Source organism: Chenopodium album, chromosome 9 (genome assembly GCF_948465745.1).
Source record: "Chenopodium album chromosome 9, dcCheAlbu1.1, whole genome shotgun sequence".
Classification (NCBI taxonomy): Eukaryota; Viridiplantae; Streptophyta; class Magnoliopsida; order Caryophyllales; family Amaranthaceae; genus Chenopodium; species Chenopodium album.
In genome coordinates, this window is record NC_137842.1 from 36,757,231 (window position 1) to 36,774,153 (window position 16,923).

At 34.8% G+C, this 16,923-nt stretch overlaps 1 protein-coding gene across 1 annotated transcript; it reads left to right on the plus strand.

Annotated features, from left to right (window-relative positions):
* The first annotated feature begins 844 nt into the window (after window positions 1-844).
* Window positions 845-6,936, plus strand: LOC145559735 (uncharacterized). Its single transcript, XM_081621065.1, has 3 exons — window positions 845-1,349; window positions 1,630-1,829; window positions 6,716-6,936. Exons 1-3 carry the CDS (start codon window positions 1,346-1,348, stop codon window positions 6,821-6,823), a joined length of 312 nt encoding a protein of 103 aa, XP_081477191.1. The 5' UTR covers window positions 845-1,345; the 3' UTR covers window positions 6,824-6,936.
* Window positions 6,937-16,923: the final 9,987 nt, after the last annotated feature.

Below are 16,923 nucleotides of genomic sequence, written 5' to 3' on the forward strand. Positions count from 1 at the left end.
CATTTATTGAAGAATGAAGTGAAACCTTCATTCTCTTTCTGTTTAAGTATTTCAAGTTCCCTATAATAAGTTTCAACTTGAATATTGCACTTGTACCTATCAATGAAAGCGTTTACTACTGATTCCCAAGTAGAGGTCTTCTCCTTGTCAAGGGAGAAGAACCATTGTTGGCAAACAGTTTCAAGAAATAAGGAGAATAAAGAAGGAAATATTTTTTTATCAATACCCTTAATACTCATTATTGTTTCAAAAGCTCTAAAATGGAAATAAGGGTTGTCAGTTACCTTGAATTTTGTGATGTCGTTGGCATTGAAATTCTGCGAAAGAAGCTCCTTGTCCACCGAGACCCCTTGTGAAATAATGCTCTGAAACTTGTAGTCGCTAGATAGTTTGCTCAAGCTTTCTTGCATAAGTTCCGTTTGTTGTTGCTTCACAGGGTCATTAATTTGATGGGTTAAAGCCTTCAACACTTCAGTTATGTCGGTCAATTGATTCCTAAGTTCGTTAACTTCTTCCTGAGTTCCAATTATCTTCTTAGCTTTCCTTTTTCGAGCGATTGGTTTGTCAAAAAGTTGAATGAAAAGGTTGTCTTTGATCAAACGTCCTTCCTTTCTTGACCACGCCACTACTACAAAATGCTTGTATTCTCGACGCTTTACCTTCGACACTATGGAAGACCGTCACAGTTAAATTAAGAGTTTCGTCTTTTTTCGACGCTTTTAAGCGTCCTTTGACTTTCTTGTCTATTTTCCGCATCGAGAAACATAATCACATGCCCTGCACGTGATAATACGTTGCAGCTTAGGGTTATCGCTTTTCAATCTTACTATTTTCAAATGCCGCCTCTCTCATCTTCTCTATTCACTCTCTCGCTCTAGTCACTACTCAACTTCTTCGCATTCTTTGCTTCAAAATTCAAGATCTACTTACAAAAATTAATGAATTATTCTGTCTTCACAAGATTCGTACTTCTCAAGGAATTTCAAGCAAGTGCAATTTTTTTTCCACATCTAGATTTTCGATTCTAATTGTTGAAGTCGATCGACAATCTATTTTTGTTTGTCTTCTAATTTATGTAGTTTACTCTTACCTTCACTCGTTTTGATTTGTTTTCTGGTGATTCTTTAATTTCATGTTTTGATTTTGCTATTTTAAAGGTTTTCTCTAATTTCTGTTTATCTAGGTTTCATCGATTTTATATCAGTTTACAATGCCCAGAAATAAATACATGTTTATTGTTCGAATTCAATTTTAAAGTCTAAGGTTTGTATAACCAATTTCTTTGTCAAAAATATTCTTCACAGCTTTTAGCCTCCATTGTAGTTTAAGAGGTTGGACTATAGAGATGGGTAATTGACTTTCCGTTGCTTTTTTTTATCTATTGTATATTATTAGGTTTAGCTATTTGCAAATTATTGTAAATTTTGTGAATTATTGTTCTATTTATTTTATCTTGTGCAAATCTGCTATATTAGTATCATACAAAGCAGTATTTATGGTGAATGGATGCTCTGCGATTGTATATTTCTGCTCTTGCAATTGTCTGTTGAAAACACTTATGATAATCATACATCATATACTGCAAGCAAGTGTTATTATTGACTGATTGATGTTTTATTAACAATACAGGGGGGTGTATTTTACGAGTTTGGGATCATGCATCAGCACTGCGACCATGCTTATGTCCTTTGTGTCGCCGCCCCATTAGTTTGTTAATACCTACTGAATCTTCCCGGGAACAAAGGGCTAATCCAGAAATTGCAAATATTATAGGGAGGATTGAATTATATAACCGTCAATATGGTGAACGATCTAGTGATCTCATGCAGGTACTTATTTTTATAAAGGTTACATTAGAGAACTTATAGTGAATCTTTAATTATGAAAGAGTATAATATATAAATTGACGTTTTGTACTGATTAGACAAGTCTTTAGGCTGGTTTGTTCATATTTTTGCATAGTGTTGAGCAGGAGCAGTAGGTATAATTGAGATGGTATGACCTTCATTTGTTTGATAGATGGAGATTTTCTGGTTCATGTATCATTTTACATGATTCATTGCTTCTTTACAAATTTGCTGCAGATATAGTTTATTTGTCCTGTTTAAGACCTTATACCCTGAATTTTGAATTAAATCTCATGTTATTTCCTGTTGGAGTTGCATGATTGACGCTTATTGCTTTGCACTTAAGAGTGTTGCAATTTTGAGCTCAAAAACTGCTGAAATGTAGTTGTAGAACATGATTAATACTATATGTTTGCAATTGGAGTATCCCTTGGTCCTCAATAATACTAGAATACCCGACTGTGATGTAACGTATGTAAAAGCTTGCATGCTGTAGACACCTAAAAATGTCTCCCCAAAACCAAACCCGATGATGAACAACCTTTCACCGCCATTATTGGTCGGGTTGAGTATTTAATTTTTGGAGTGCTTAAATCCATATTTCCATTTCATAAACCAACCCAATTCTTAGCCCATTTCCCCAAACCATAACTCATTTTCCTCTTTTTATGCCTTTAAACCCAAAATAGTTCATTTCGTGTCCTTTAAAATCAATCATTTCGTGTCCTTTTAATAAAAACGTTTATTCCAGTTTATTTTGGTCCATAATCAGGGTCTAATGATTGAATATTTGGATGGGGCTTTAAAATATCTTTCCAACGATATATTATAAGCCCAAATCCGAGTTATAACGAATAAGTTATGGCCAAAATATTAAACTAGCCCAAACCGAACCTAAGCCCACCTTACCTACGACCCAATGATCATGTGGAGGGTCCAAATTATTTAATCTCATTCCTAAACCAATTAGGATTAATTGGAAGCTTCTATAAGTTTCTAAAAGATCTTAATTATCCTTTTTGAAAAGATAAGATTAAATAGTTTGAAATTGAATAAAACTCCTTTTTTTGAAAATCCTATTTATATCCGAATTGAAAGACATTCAAAGATAGACAGATATTATTTTCGTGTATTATAGTTTTTATCCAAATTTTATATGGTTGGATAGCCCTTGAAATTATCTTTCCAATGATATATTATAATATCAATTCCGAGCTATAACGGAAAAGATATGAATAAAATGTCAAACTCTATCCAAAACTGAAACCGTCTCACTATTTCAGCTATATCTTTTTTTCTACATAATATTTTAATCTGATTTTAATTGGGTTAGAAAGTAGACTTCAAGAGCTTTCCAACCATATCTTATTCATCTTATTCCGATTTCTGGTTCAAAAGATATGATAAAAACAAAAACCGCAAAAACTGCTGTCTATCGCAAGCGTTTTATCCGATTCGAATTCTTATCTTTTCTTAATTCGACCCCTCTTTTCCCCTTATAAATAGAGGTCATATCTCCCCTTTTTTATTCATCAACAAGCTTGATCATCAAATCCTTCTCTCTTTCTCTCTTTACACCAAAAATCATTCTCTTCTCTCTCTCACATATTCTAAGCCTTAAACCTATATTTCTAATTCTATCATTTCTTCCTTAAGCACTCCAAGGAGTTCATAAAATACCCAAAGTTCTATACTTAAACCAAGGCGTGAAAGGTATAATTGACTGAGGGTTTGGACCAAATCAACTCTACTTTAATTTAATTTCCATTTACTTTATATTTTTATTGAAGTTACTAACAGTTTATTCATGATGTAGCAATTTAAAGGAACGCGCGGAATGTGAGTAATTAATTAATTTAATTACTCTTATTTTATTTTTAATATTGCTAGTATCATGATTAGGGTTGTTATTATTATTATTTGATTTGGCTAACACTATTATTGTTAAATTGCTTCCAATATTAATGTTTATTCTATTGTATTTTTTATGATCACCATATTGCATGTTAAAGGGAATATGTAATTGAAAATCACGCCTAATAAGATAATTTGGACAACCGGTTTAGGTTCCTTTTAATCTTGTTGTTTAATCAAGTGATCACAATATTTTAGAATTATATGTTGCATTAATATTCAACCAATTTAGCTTAATAATAGTTTGGAGCAAATTGAATATTTTGTTTGTATGCCTTTGAGATCGCAAGAATCACTTTTCACTATAAGAATCGAGTAGAGGCCAATACGGGCGAATGTGACTCCATGACTCACTTCGTACCATCATCCCCGATCCTCCTTTTGTGGTTCCGAACCATATGGAGTTAGTAATCTCATGGATTATAAATGGGGTGTAACCTTCACGGGTCAATCGTTGTTGCCTATCGTTGTCCCTTATCGTGGTTGCCTTTTTATGATCCGTGGACGGTTTACAAGTTCCTTAAAAACTTGTTGGCGGCTCCCTACTTTATTTGTCCCTAATCGTTGTCCCTAATCGTAATGTCAATTCCCACTTCCTATGAGTGCCAAGCATATTCACAACATGCTTTTAACGTAGGCGCACTTCGAACGACGCCTACACATGCTAATCTCAAATTTTTGTTCCCTTTTTAAACCACAACTACGTACAAAGGAATAAAATAAAATTTGACTCCTTGTCATGGATGAATGGTGGCTTCTACTTTGGTGTTGTTCTTAATTATTTGTGGTGATGGTAGATAGGATAAGGAGTAGGTGACTAGGTGGGGTGCGTGTGAGATATGATATCTTGTTGCTTTTATTATGAATTATTCATTCTTAGCTTTTATATACCTTGCTATCAATATTAATGATCTGGTTTCTTTGTTTATGTATGATATTTATCTAAAATTCCCTTCTGTTGGATCAGATTTGAGGCTAGGCACCAGCTATTGGTGAAGCAATTGAATTAGGAGCAACTATATATAGACCATCTATCTTGAATCGACCAGCAAAAAATCCACAATTACGAGGTAGATTATTGTCTTAAACTTGATATATTCCTGGCCTATCGCTCATTAATTTCTAATATTCAGGCAGCTATGAATTTTGAAACTTTAAGCTCCAATATTGGTTACCATAATCCTAGTAGTAGTACTACTAATACAATTATTACTTATTTGTTAATGTGTGATTGTGTGTATGGTTGATTAGATGTGCATGATTTTATGTATATTAGAATAGGATAAAGTAAGATATGTCTTTTATCTTATTTCACAACATCTTTTAAACTTTTAATGCCTTTTTTTTAATGGTAGCTTTTAATCTTTTATTAGATTAGATGTGCAGCTCTTATACTAGTGGTGTTGTAGGGATGATAAACTTAATGTTAGTGCTAATCTTTAATCTATTATTATAACCAGAGGTTGACATAGAAATTTAGTGACTTCTTGAATCCAGCTCTTTTTCAGTCACATTCTTAGTTCTTAAGAAGGTAGGATATTTATCAATATTACTTCTGACCTTCTTAGCATGGAGTATTATAGTAACGATTATAGTATCAATATGACCTTCTGACCTTCTGACCTAGTCCTAGGGCAATTTTGGACTTTGGCTTCTTACATGTGAAAGGAATTTGGTAGTTAAAGTAGCAAGCAAGTCAAATTAACTTGGATTTAGGTGATTTAAATACGCTTTACTTTCACAATGGAAATAGTCTTAATAGAAAATTCTGTCCTCATACATCAGATTACTGATGTAGCACTCCGTATCTTTTAAAGAAGATGTTCCCCAGAAGCTGAAGCACAGAACTCGTGTTTGCAACGCCTTGGGAATTATCTTGAATGACATTTTTTCTCTTTATTGCTTGTTTACCAGCCTGACTTCTCGTTTATGAGAAGAACAGGTAATAGAGTTGCACATTTGCTTGCAAACTCTAGTAGTGACTTTGAGGATGTGAGGGTGTGGACTGACGAGGTCCCCCCCCCCACGGTTTTTGCTGCTATTGCTTTGGAGGCTTCCTAAATTATAATATCAGTTGCTTCCTGTAAAAAAAATAAAAAAAAAGAAGATGTTCTCCCCATAGCAGTCTCATGCTTAATTATGTGAGCGGGTTTTATTAATATAAACATGATAGAAGTATCCTTTGTTAAATTGGTCTCTTCTTTTTTTTTTTTTTTTTTTTTTTTTGTTTGTTGAAATTGGTCTATTGTTGCTCTCATTGCACACCTTGGGTTGGTTGTTTCCACTGGCAGGGTGGACTGAATCCCTGTTCCATGGACTTTGCCTAAGATACTTAGAAAGACTAAAGATTGCTCGTGTAATCTTGAATATACTTGATTTGAAACTTGTTGGATTGCCATTATGCTCGAGATTTGCTTCAGATTTCTTATTTATTCACTAAGGTTTTTTTTTACTCTTTACCTGTTAATTTAGTACATTTTAGTCAAGAATGATGCAGTGTTCATGTTCAGAAAATTGAAAAAAAAATGTCAGATATTCTGAGGAATTCTTTTGTGTTGCAATGTGTCCTGTAACTCTGTAAAAGTTGCCTATGAAATTGAAGAGGTAGTTGGCGATGGCGGCGGCTGCTGCTGCTGTGTGGTTAAGGAAGGAGCAAGAGGTGGAGAAGTGTCACCCAAAGAGTAAAATTTTATACCAACCTTGGGGAAATACAAGTATATCAGTACAACTCCCAATATGAGCATTAGTACTCTGTCCACCCTTTGGGTAATGTAACCTTAGTAATAGCGTAACATTAAAAAAAATAATAATAAAAAAAAAAGATGTTCATTTACATTTCTATGTTTAACTTACAATTCTATGTTTAAATAATATACAACATGTTGAATCTTGAGCCTATATTGTGTAATGTACTAATTTATACTTTGTTTTTTTTTTTTTTTTTTTTTTTGAAGATTGGAAAAGGCAATGTTGGTGCAACAAGAGAACAGACCAGGATACTTGAGCATCAACAAGCGACTATATCGTCTATGAGGCCATCATCTATCTATTTTGTTTTTTAGTCTTATATTAGTGATGTATTTATTTAGGGACAAGCTACTATAATATGCGACATTTTTTTATATATATAAAATAATTGTGTTGATGTTTTCTTTTATAAATTTGGTAATTAATTACGTACTCTTATTATTGTTGATTAATTATTGTTTTATTTTTTTAATCTAGTTATATAGAATATTTGTTTATTTTTATTTTAATGTTATTAATTTAATTTAATTTATGATAAATTTAAATAACTATAATGTATGTATGATGGTAATAATTTAATAAAAGGAAAAAAAAAAGCTTAAAAAAAATTCTAGACGCTTTTTAATGTCTACATATTTGCACATTTTCAAATTTCAAATAGTTTCCCGCCATACCATAGGCTGACACGAATAAACGCAAGACAGCAAAAAGCGTCGCTAAATTTGAGTATGTGGACAGGTAAAAGCGTCGCTAAAAAACTACACACATTTGGGATAATGCGCGAAATACGTAATTTTCGACGCTTCGTACATTAATTAGGACACAAAAAAGCGTCGATATTATCGACGCTTTTTTGGGTCCCCGAAAATTTTCGACTCACGTATTTTCGACGCTTTTTAGCGTCGAAAAAAGGCCTAAAAAGCGTCCAGAAAACACGCTTTTTGTAGTAGTGCGCGCTGTAAATTAAACCATTTATTTTAATGACTTGACTCAAATTGACTTTGACTTTACGGGTTTATAAAGAAAAAAGCAAAAATAGGGTGTATGTTTTTGGGATCAAGTATATGGTTCAAGCAAGTGGTTTAATTGGAGGATTAATATCCGACTTACCCCCCTAAAAAAAACGACGGAAAACACGCGCATACAAGACTCTCTTAACATGGTCAAAGTGTACATATATATTAGTGTGTGCTTTATATTGTGAGTGCAACTGACATGCTTTGACTCTTGTGTAAGACCATGGGACTTAGTGTCTAGACTCAATTAAGGACTTAACAAAGGTACCATTATTAACAAAATAATCGAATTGATTAGCAAACTGTTTAATTAGAGTCATATTGATGACTCGAGCAAGATACCAAACTGTCGTCAAAGCAACAGAGTCAGCGCCAGACGACAGAGCTGTCGCCAGGCTTTGCACAACAAAGTGTGGCGCTGCAGTCCAAATCGTGGCGCCATTACTGGAGCGTTAATCTGGGACTACTTTCAGTATTTTAACTCTACGGGACATGCCAAAAGTTGTACTAAGTCAATTCTGATTAAATTATGAGACTTTAATTACTCATATTAATTATTTAATTAATTAGGCAAATTCCTTTTAGTTATTAATCAGTTTATTTATTCTTAAACACAAGTCAAACAAACGGTTAGGAAAAACACATAGAGTATGCACTACAAATAATGCACAATTAGTCAAGTAGGCACAATATGATGCAATGAGTTTGCAACCTAACTGTGGCTCTAGTTCTCTAAAGTTCAGGATATGGGTTAGTCAAAGAGGGTCCACGGTTACTTGTCCGGATGCACCGTGCGGAAGCCTTACCTTTTAAAGGGTTGGCATGAGTGGATGGGACACCGCGAGTTAAAAACTCGCTTCCGTGGTTTGGTGAATTCTACATTCTCGGATGTACCCTTTGTTGCACAGAGCGTTCAATCAGGTATATGGAGCATGATTTCCCAGAGGGTTATGTCCATATGTAGAACACATATGGGTTTCAAAAAAGTGAGAAAAACTCAATCAAGAAGTAGGATCGAGCAAACAGTGCTAAAAACTGGTCAAAATTAGAACGCATGTTTCTGGCTCGGTATTGGAAGAACTTAGCGCCAGCGAACAAAGGTCGTCGCCGCAATTTGGTTCTGTTGCCTGGCGATAAAGTCAAATCTTCGGCGAAAAACTCTGTTTTTCTGACGCCAGTTCCTACATGCCTCGGCGGCTTTCTGTGCTCGATAAAATTTCCAGTTTCGCGCAGCATTATTTCGATCCTAGTTGTGAAAGATATACCACAAATTTTCTACGTGTAAAAATCCTATGTTTTTAACTCAATACGGATGGTCTTTCCAATGAGATCTTTTTTATGCATATGACAATAATTTTAATTAAAATTAAGCACATGAAATATTTTCGAGTCTCATCCACTCATTCTAAATCATTGCCGAAATAAATTTCAGGAATTAAAATATAAATCCTCCCCAGTTGAGTCGCCAAAAACTGTAGGGAATATTTCAAGCATTATCCCTAGCTTGAACCCCATTGTGATCATACACTAAAGTACGGTGGCGTCCAAAGGGAAGGAAGATAGAGCAAAAGAGTCGCCAACAAGTTTTAGGAATTTGTAAACCGTTCACAGGGTGAAGGTTACACCCCTTAACGATCCAGGAGATCGTTAACTCCAATAGGTCTAGAACCATGACTGGAGCTTGGGGATGAAGGTACAAATCCAACCTAAAAGAGATTGAATCTACCCTAACAATAGGCATCTACATTATTCTGATCGTATTCATGTGCGCTTTCTGACTAACATGCAATTAATAGGATTAACACTAAACCTGTCTATCTATGTTGGTTGAATATTAATGCACAAACAAAACTATTATTGGCGATCACTTGAATTATAATCATATTAACCCTAAACAAGATTATTAATTATCTTATTAAGCGTGATCACAATTACAAATTCCCTTTAAACATGCAATAAAAGGCGTGATCAAGCAACAACAATAATATATCAAGCAACATAATAATCATGAATTGTAACAATAATAATTAAAATAATCTTAACAACGCTAAAACATAATAATAGCAAGATCCTAGGCATGATACTAACAAGATTAATAACAAACCCTAGCATGTCACTAAATAATAAAGATCAAAGCTTTAACCCTTACATGATACTAACATGATATTAGGAAGAGAATAAGAAGCATCACAGGACTCACAATTTTCATATTTGATATTAGAAATTTTAGTTGTTACCCTAAACATGATACTAGGAAGATCAAAACACCCTTACATGACACTAAGAATCAAAATAACAACCTAGACATGATTTCTAGGAATCATAATAACAATAAATCAATTAAAGCACTTACTTGGATGCCTCGTACCTCTTTCTAATAACAAAATACACACGTTAGTAACTTCAAGGAAAATAATAAAACAAACAATTAAATTAAATAATTGAAATAGAGATTTGGGACCAAACCCTCATAAATTAAAACCTTTCACGTCTAGGGCGAAGGCAACTTTGAACTTGGCTAGGGGTGTCTAGATCTTGTGAATGTGGAATTTTGTGTGCAAAAGGCTAGTTTAGAAAAGAGACAGAGAGAGATAATAAGGAGATTCTTGATGAGAATTGGTGATGGAAAACGGAAGTTTTAGGAGGCTATTTATAGAGAAAATCAGCCGGATACGATAAAAAATGAATCAGAGTTTCGAAAAGAATAAAACACGACCGTAGTGCCAAACACGCGCCTATCGCCACACGCCAAGTGTCGTATGGCGCTAGAAAAAATTTTCCACGCGTTTTCTTATTATGATAAAATTAAACGGTACAAGAGGGCAAAATTGTATTTTCCTTAAAAACACTTCTTTTATTCTGATTAAAACTCTTAAAAGTCAACTAAAGTCAATTTATCAATGCTAATTAAATTAGGATTCAAAAGAACCTTTTAGAAGATTCTAGAAGAGTATAATCAATTCTAATTGCATTAGGAATGATAAATCATATTAGGCCCTCCTTTAGATCATTGGGCCGCATATAATGATCAAACCGGGCCGGTTTATTAATTTGTCCATAACTTCCTCAGTTTAGTGTTGCAGTTAGATTTTATTACTTTTCTTTCTCTCTGTTTTTAAAAACCTATGTTAAGAAAACAGTAAATCCAGTTTTGTTTGGTCCATGGCAAGGGTCCAATAATGATGTAGTTGGGTCGGGTTCGAAAAGAGATTTCCAACGATATATCATCCAATAATGACTTGAATATTTCAGCCTTACGAATAACCTCATCATCATCAAAGGAATTTTCAACCACCGTTTCTACAACTAATGATTTTTCAATCACCGATTCGTCAACCAATGATTTTTCAACCACAAATTCTATAACCGATGGTTCTTCATCCTCAATAACATTCGTATTATTATAGTGTCCGTAGACTTTTTCATCAAGAGCCTTCCAATAACTTTTATTAGCAACTAATTGTTTCCGAATATGATCATATTTATATGGAAAGACTCTAAAACCATCCGGAGCACGCACAATAAACTCACTATAAGGGCATTCAGGATTTGCATGACAAAGACGTTGACAATTACAGTAGTTAGGTGCTGCATAAAAATTATATAATTCTTGTAGTGGCGTAAGCATGGATATTTTCAACTCTTAAAAAAATAAAACTAATAATTAAAAAAAATCTAGACCCTAATAACAATAGTAATAAAAATAAAATTGTTTCCCCGGCAACGACGCAAAATTTTGACAAGCTAAAGTCGTATCACCCAATCAAAAGTAAATCCTAAAACCACTAACTAAAATAGATATGGAAGTAGGGTTGAATCTACAGGAAAACTGGTCTTTCTATTCCTAATTTGTTAAAGTAATCTAAATTATTAAGTAACAAATTAATAATATTGAAATGAAATTAAACTACGAAGATTAACAGTAAAGAGAAATCAATGAATAAAGACATAGGGCATAGGTTCACCAACAAATAACATTCCAAGGTAAAATATAATAATCAATCATCAATTCATAAATTAATCTGATCATAAAGAGCTTTCGCTACGTACTACAATCACAGAATTAATCTACAGGTATTAAATCTCATTTCTCGAATCTCGACTTAACCATTTATAAATTAACCTGCCTATTTAAACTAAGCCTAAATATCAATTCTCATCTCTCGAATCTCGAATCAGTATTGCTAAACTCATACATAATTAAAAGACCGGTGCTAACCTAGTTGCAGAGCATTAAATCAATCAATAGGAAATTAATTAAGCATTGGCAATCAACAAAAATAAATTATCCATTCATATTATTTATGGATCCCCATAAACCCTAGAAAGAAAACTACTCACACATAATTAAAATTTAAACTAATCAAAGCAATTAAATAAAGCGTAGTAAAAAGCAAGAATTAAGATAAAGAGAACAATAGTATTACAGTAATAAGAAAACAAAAATAATAAACTTGATACCAAGAGTAAGTAAGAAAGAAAAAAACTGAAAGAAACTAAAATTAATCTAAACTAAACATCCCCCTCCCTACGTAACTACCTAAACCTTTATATAAGAAAGGAAAAGGAATCCTACCTAAACTCAACAAAGAAAACTAATCCTAGTTTGACTCCCAAAAAACAAAGTGTAAAACTAACAAAACAAAACTTAAAGTCAGCCCACTAACATGCTTGGCTCAAAATAATTACACCAACAAAAGCAGCGGACAGTGGTAGCTTCGATCGGGCTAGCCTATTTCACGCCCAACATCATCTCTTGGGATTTTAGTTGGGCTTTTTCTTGGACTTGAATTCCTTAATGCTTTATTTGCCTTATCATTTGGTCCATACTCCATACACTAGCTTATAAACCTTAGGACTACTTTAGTCGAGCCCTTAATCACCGAACCAAATTTCTCTAACTTAGCCTTGGGCTAAAAATATACGGTCATGAAATACGATCAAACTCCAATGTCTTTTAATGGCTTAATAAGCTCGAGAATTATCATAATTCTGCAAATTCCTAAAACAGGCCATAGTGCCTAACACAGGCGGCACCCAGATGGTATAACCTTAATCCAAGGGCCGCTTCTTTACAAAACCCTCGATACCGTTTATCATGATATCTTTGTCCTTAGCAGAGACATGAATGTTTAAAGGATCGTCCTTATCCTCCCACTTTTTTCTCTCCTCAACCTCGCTATCCTCAAGCGGGGGAAGGGGATCGTCACTATCTTCTTTAGAGCTGGACCCTGAGGCGGAGTCCTCGCTATCTCCCTGGTCATTGGCTGACTCTGAGGTGGATTCTTCCCCGCCTCGATGTGCAGGGTCAGCTTGATCAATTTCCATCTAGGAGACGGTCTCTTCACCACCTCTACCCTCATGCAAAATTGTATCGTTGGGGGTTCTTGGGATGCCAGATGGGGAATATTCCCCAGAACTTTCATTACCCTGAGACCCCTCAACTGGGGTTACCTCTCTAGACGGTACTTCCAAAGTACCGTCTCCTCGACGCCATCTGGTGGCCGTCTGTTTGATCCTAGCCATTGTGTCCTGCACAGACACATAGATGGTCGGTTGGGGAGTATAATATTGCTCCATGCACCCAGAGCCGACACTCCCAGTCCTAAACTCAGCCGTCCCAGGTAACCAGCTGACTACTAACCTAGGCCATGCCATGTGTGTTGGTGATGAGTCCATTGATTGAATAAATTAAAATAAATGAAATGTGTTGAGAGGGGTAAAGGCGGTACCTTACGTTTGTCTCTGAAAGGGGGGCAAACAGTGAGGTCCGATTGTGTTGCTGCAAAAGAAGATCCTACTTGCTTGAGGCACAGGCGATTGATAACCGGCTTACGCAGGCGGAAGAAATTCAAGGTTTGTGTTCACACATACAAACGGAAGGCAAATTCTCTCTCTCTAGAAACTCTTTGACTTTATCTCTCTAGAATGTTTTGGAAACGTCCAAAACTAGAGCGGTAAAGGTAGTATTTATAGAGGGGTAAATTTGAGGGTAATTTCGTAATTTCCCCGGAATGTGAAAAGTTAAAATTTTCATAGTAAAAAAAAAAACCTTTTGAATCGCCACCTATGGAAGAGTAACATGTGTCACAAATGCCAATTGGCGCGCCACGTCACATCTGTGAGGGGCAAATGTTTTGGGTAATTTTAGCCATGCCACGTGGCCTAATCAGGCCTTGACACGTGTCATACTTTGGTTGGTCCGAATTGGGCCAATCTCCTTTTGGCACGTGTCTCTCCTATAACTTGGGAATAAAAGACGGCCTTCATCGTCCAAAATCCCAAGAAAGCCGCAATGCGGCGCAGCCCATAATAATTAGGTCAGAATGACCTAATCAGGGGCACATTTACCAAAGACCCTATAACTAGGGAGATTTCCCTCCAATCTTGAGACATCTACAATTATTACAGCATACCCTACATTCTCTTACCTTAGGTCAGAATATCTTACCTCTTTTTCCGCACTTTCTCCTATTATTTTTCAAGTACTAACTTGACCGTCGGAGGCGGAGCTCCAATCACCCAGAGTCTCCGTTGTTTTGCAGGTACAGGCCGCGCGCAACTAGTCTCTTAGATGTAACTCTCTCGAGGGACAAAAACACCCAAAACAGGGTTGATTAATATTCCTAAAAATTTGATGAGCATTTTTCAATCCAACTTTCTTGTCTTTCTCTTCTACATTTTTCGAAAATAATTCGCTTAAAGTAAAATCCTTAGATGATTACCCTTTTGAAGTCAACACAAATCATGACATTCCATTTATGATTGTTCGTGAATTTTTTGACATTGTTCATCAAAAACATGCTTAAATTGAATTCGTATTACAAGGATTAAAAAAAGAAATAAAACAATCATTTTGACTTTGATTCATTGTTTGAATGCTTGGGAGAAAAGGTTTAAGTGAACGCGCTCAATTTGTCGTGATTCACATTACTAGATCATCTTCCACATTTGCATACTAGTCCAATCATAGGTGAAAAAGCAGCATTGGAGAAACTTAGAGAGGAACTCCAAAACCTTAAGGCCCTACAAGAAGAAGAAGTCAAAATGAAGGCTCATACAAAAACAAAAAAGGCTAAAATAAAAGCAGAAAAAGAAAAAGAAAACATTCTGCAAGAAAAAGCAAGAGCCGAAAGAGTACATGCCTTGGAGAAACTTGTCCTTAGAGATAACTCAGGGAATAAATAATTCAATTATGAGCTTGCACCACAACCTAGTGGCAAGACTCTCCTAGAAAAGTTCATGACTACGGATTTTCCAACCTTTAAGGTTACAGACAATCTTAGGACTCAGTTAATGAACATTATTGGAATTATGGTATTGAAAGGGGTTGAGCCAAGCCTATATGCATGTACTTTTCCTCCTTCATTGGATCCAACTACTATATCATGGTTTTATAGCCTCAATGCAAAGCAAACTTCCACGTGTAGTGATGTTGTAAAAGCGTTTTTAACCTAATATGGAGATAACATTGAGCTCACAACTACCTTGCACGATCTTAAATTGCTTAAGCAAGGGGAAGAAGAAGGCTTCATTGACTTCTTTTCCAGGTGGCGATCAAAGGTAGCTCTTATTTCACAAAGACCTCTAGATCATGAATTTATCCCAAAGTTCATAGACAATATGTCTCCACCATACAAGTGCCATTTACAATACATTGGTTAAGACACATTTTATAAAGTCTATACTGTGGGAACATTAATTGAAAGGGACTTGATAAATGAAACCATGAATCATATAGATGGACTTGATTTTTAGAGGGGATTTCACCTACGTCGGAAATGGACAAAGCTCAAAGACGCAATCTGAAGAAGTTGTTAACAATTCAAGATGTAGCACCCTAGGTCTTGATTTGTTTCTTTTCTTTGTTTTTTATGATAGACTAAGAGATTCATGTTATCTAATCTACTTATTTTGTACTCTCATTAATTAATGAATAAAACATATATTTTCAAGTACGTCTATCTTGTTCTCTTTTTAATCTCTTTATTGTTATTGACTTGAATTAAATAAAATGTATACAGAGAAACAGGCAATATCAAAAGGAATACATACTCAACACTTTAAGAATCTTGATGAGCTTTGGCTTACAAGATGTATTGAATGAAAAGAGGCCCATCATAGGCCCACAAAGAAAGAATATGATGATTTCACCAACACAGGAGGAAACTTGAAACTCCACAAATATAATACCATGTTCTTAACCTTAGAAAAAATCCATCTTTTTGGCAGCCCTTTTGAGCCTCGTTAGTTAAGCTTTAGTTATTCAACCTACATTATTCCATACCTTGTGATGGGAATGGTGCAAAGAGATACAAATAGAAAATTGGGGGAACGAAACATAAGTGGGGGACACAAAGTTAGTCTTAACCCAAAGACTCAATGCGAAAGAAAGAAAAAATGGTTCTAAACCCAAAGTAAAACATTTAAAAAAAAAAGAGAAAGAGAAAGAAAAAAGACAGAGAGGACAACGAAAAGGCACCTAATATAAGAGTTGTCACACAAAGCAGAAAGGTTTTAGTTTGATAAGCACCAAAAGTAAAGGATTTTGGAGTATACTTAAGCCTGTCCATTCTTCATAACCCCAAGCCTAGCAACGTTACAACCTTGGAAAGGCCCTCTTTGAGGTAGACCATAACCATATACCAAAATCATCATATGGCCAATCTTAGGCCTTTGCACACATGGACCTACTATTGAGTAGTCATGCCTATATGAACAATGCATGAAGTGTTGAATTATGATTACAAGATCATATAAAAAAATTCAAATGATTTTGATGATTTGATAGCCATTGGCTTGATTACATCATGTTAGTAAAGTAATCGAATCAAACTAAATTCGATGTTTTCAATATCTTTCGCCAAAGAAAAATAAGATGACTATAACTTTTTTTTATAAAAAAATCATCTTATTTTCTTTTAATAATAGGGCTCTTTATTACCAAGGTAATTCAGGTTCTATATACATTGCCTAGAATGAAAAAGAGTTAATACAATAAATTGATTTGATATATCGACAGCCTCGACGTCAACTTTAGATGTCTTTTATAACACTTGAGCATTGGTCTTCTCACTTATCATGAGCAACTAATATGTCTGCCTGCGTGGGATATCTTCATCTTCTTTAAGCGAGGAACATTGATTGAACATGATCGCTACATGAAAAAATGATCGTTATCACTACTACACGTATAACTCACTGCCAAGTCATCACAATGATTCAGCTATTAAGTTAATAATCCTTCCTTTCGAAAACATGTCTAATTCTCTTTCTTTATTCTTCTACAGAAGTTGGATTCCCCTTCCTTTTTATGCAAATCCGTCCTTTTTGGTCATTGGTTATTTGGGGAGTAAGTCAGGATGATCTCTCCCATTTTGCAACTAAAATACTTGGAA

What these genes read in the sequence shown, in the direction of transcription:
- LOC145559735 (XM_081621065.1), top strand. An exon ending in GATCTAGTGATCTCATGCAG is followed by an intron (nt 1,830 to 6,715) that starts GTACTTATTTTT and finishes TTTTTTTTGAAG; the next exon opens with ATTGGAAAAGGCAATGTTGG.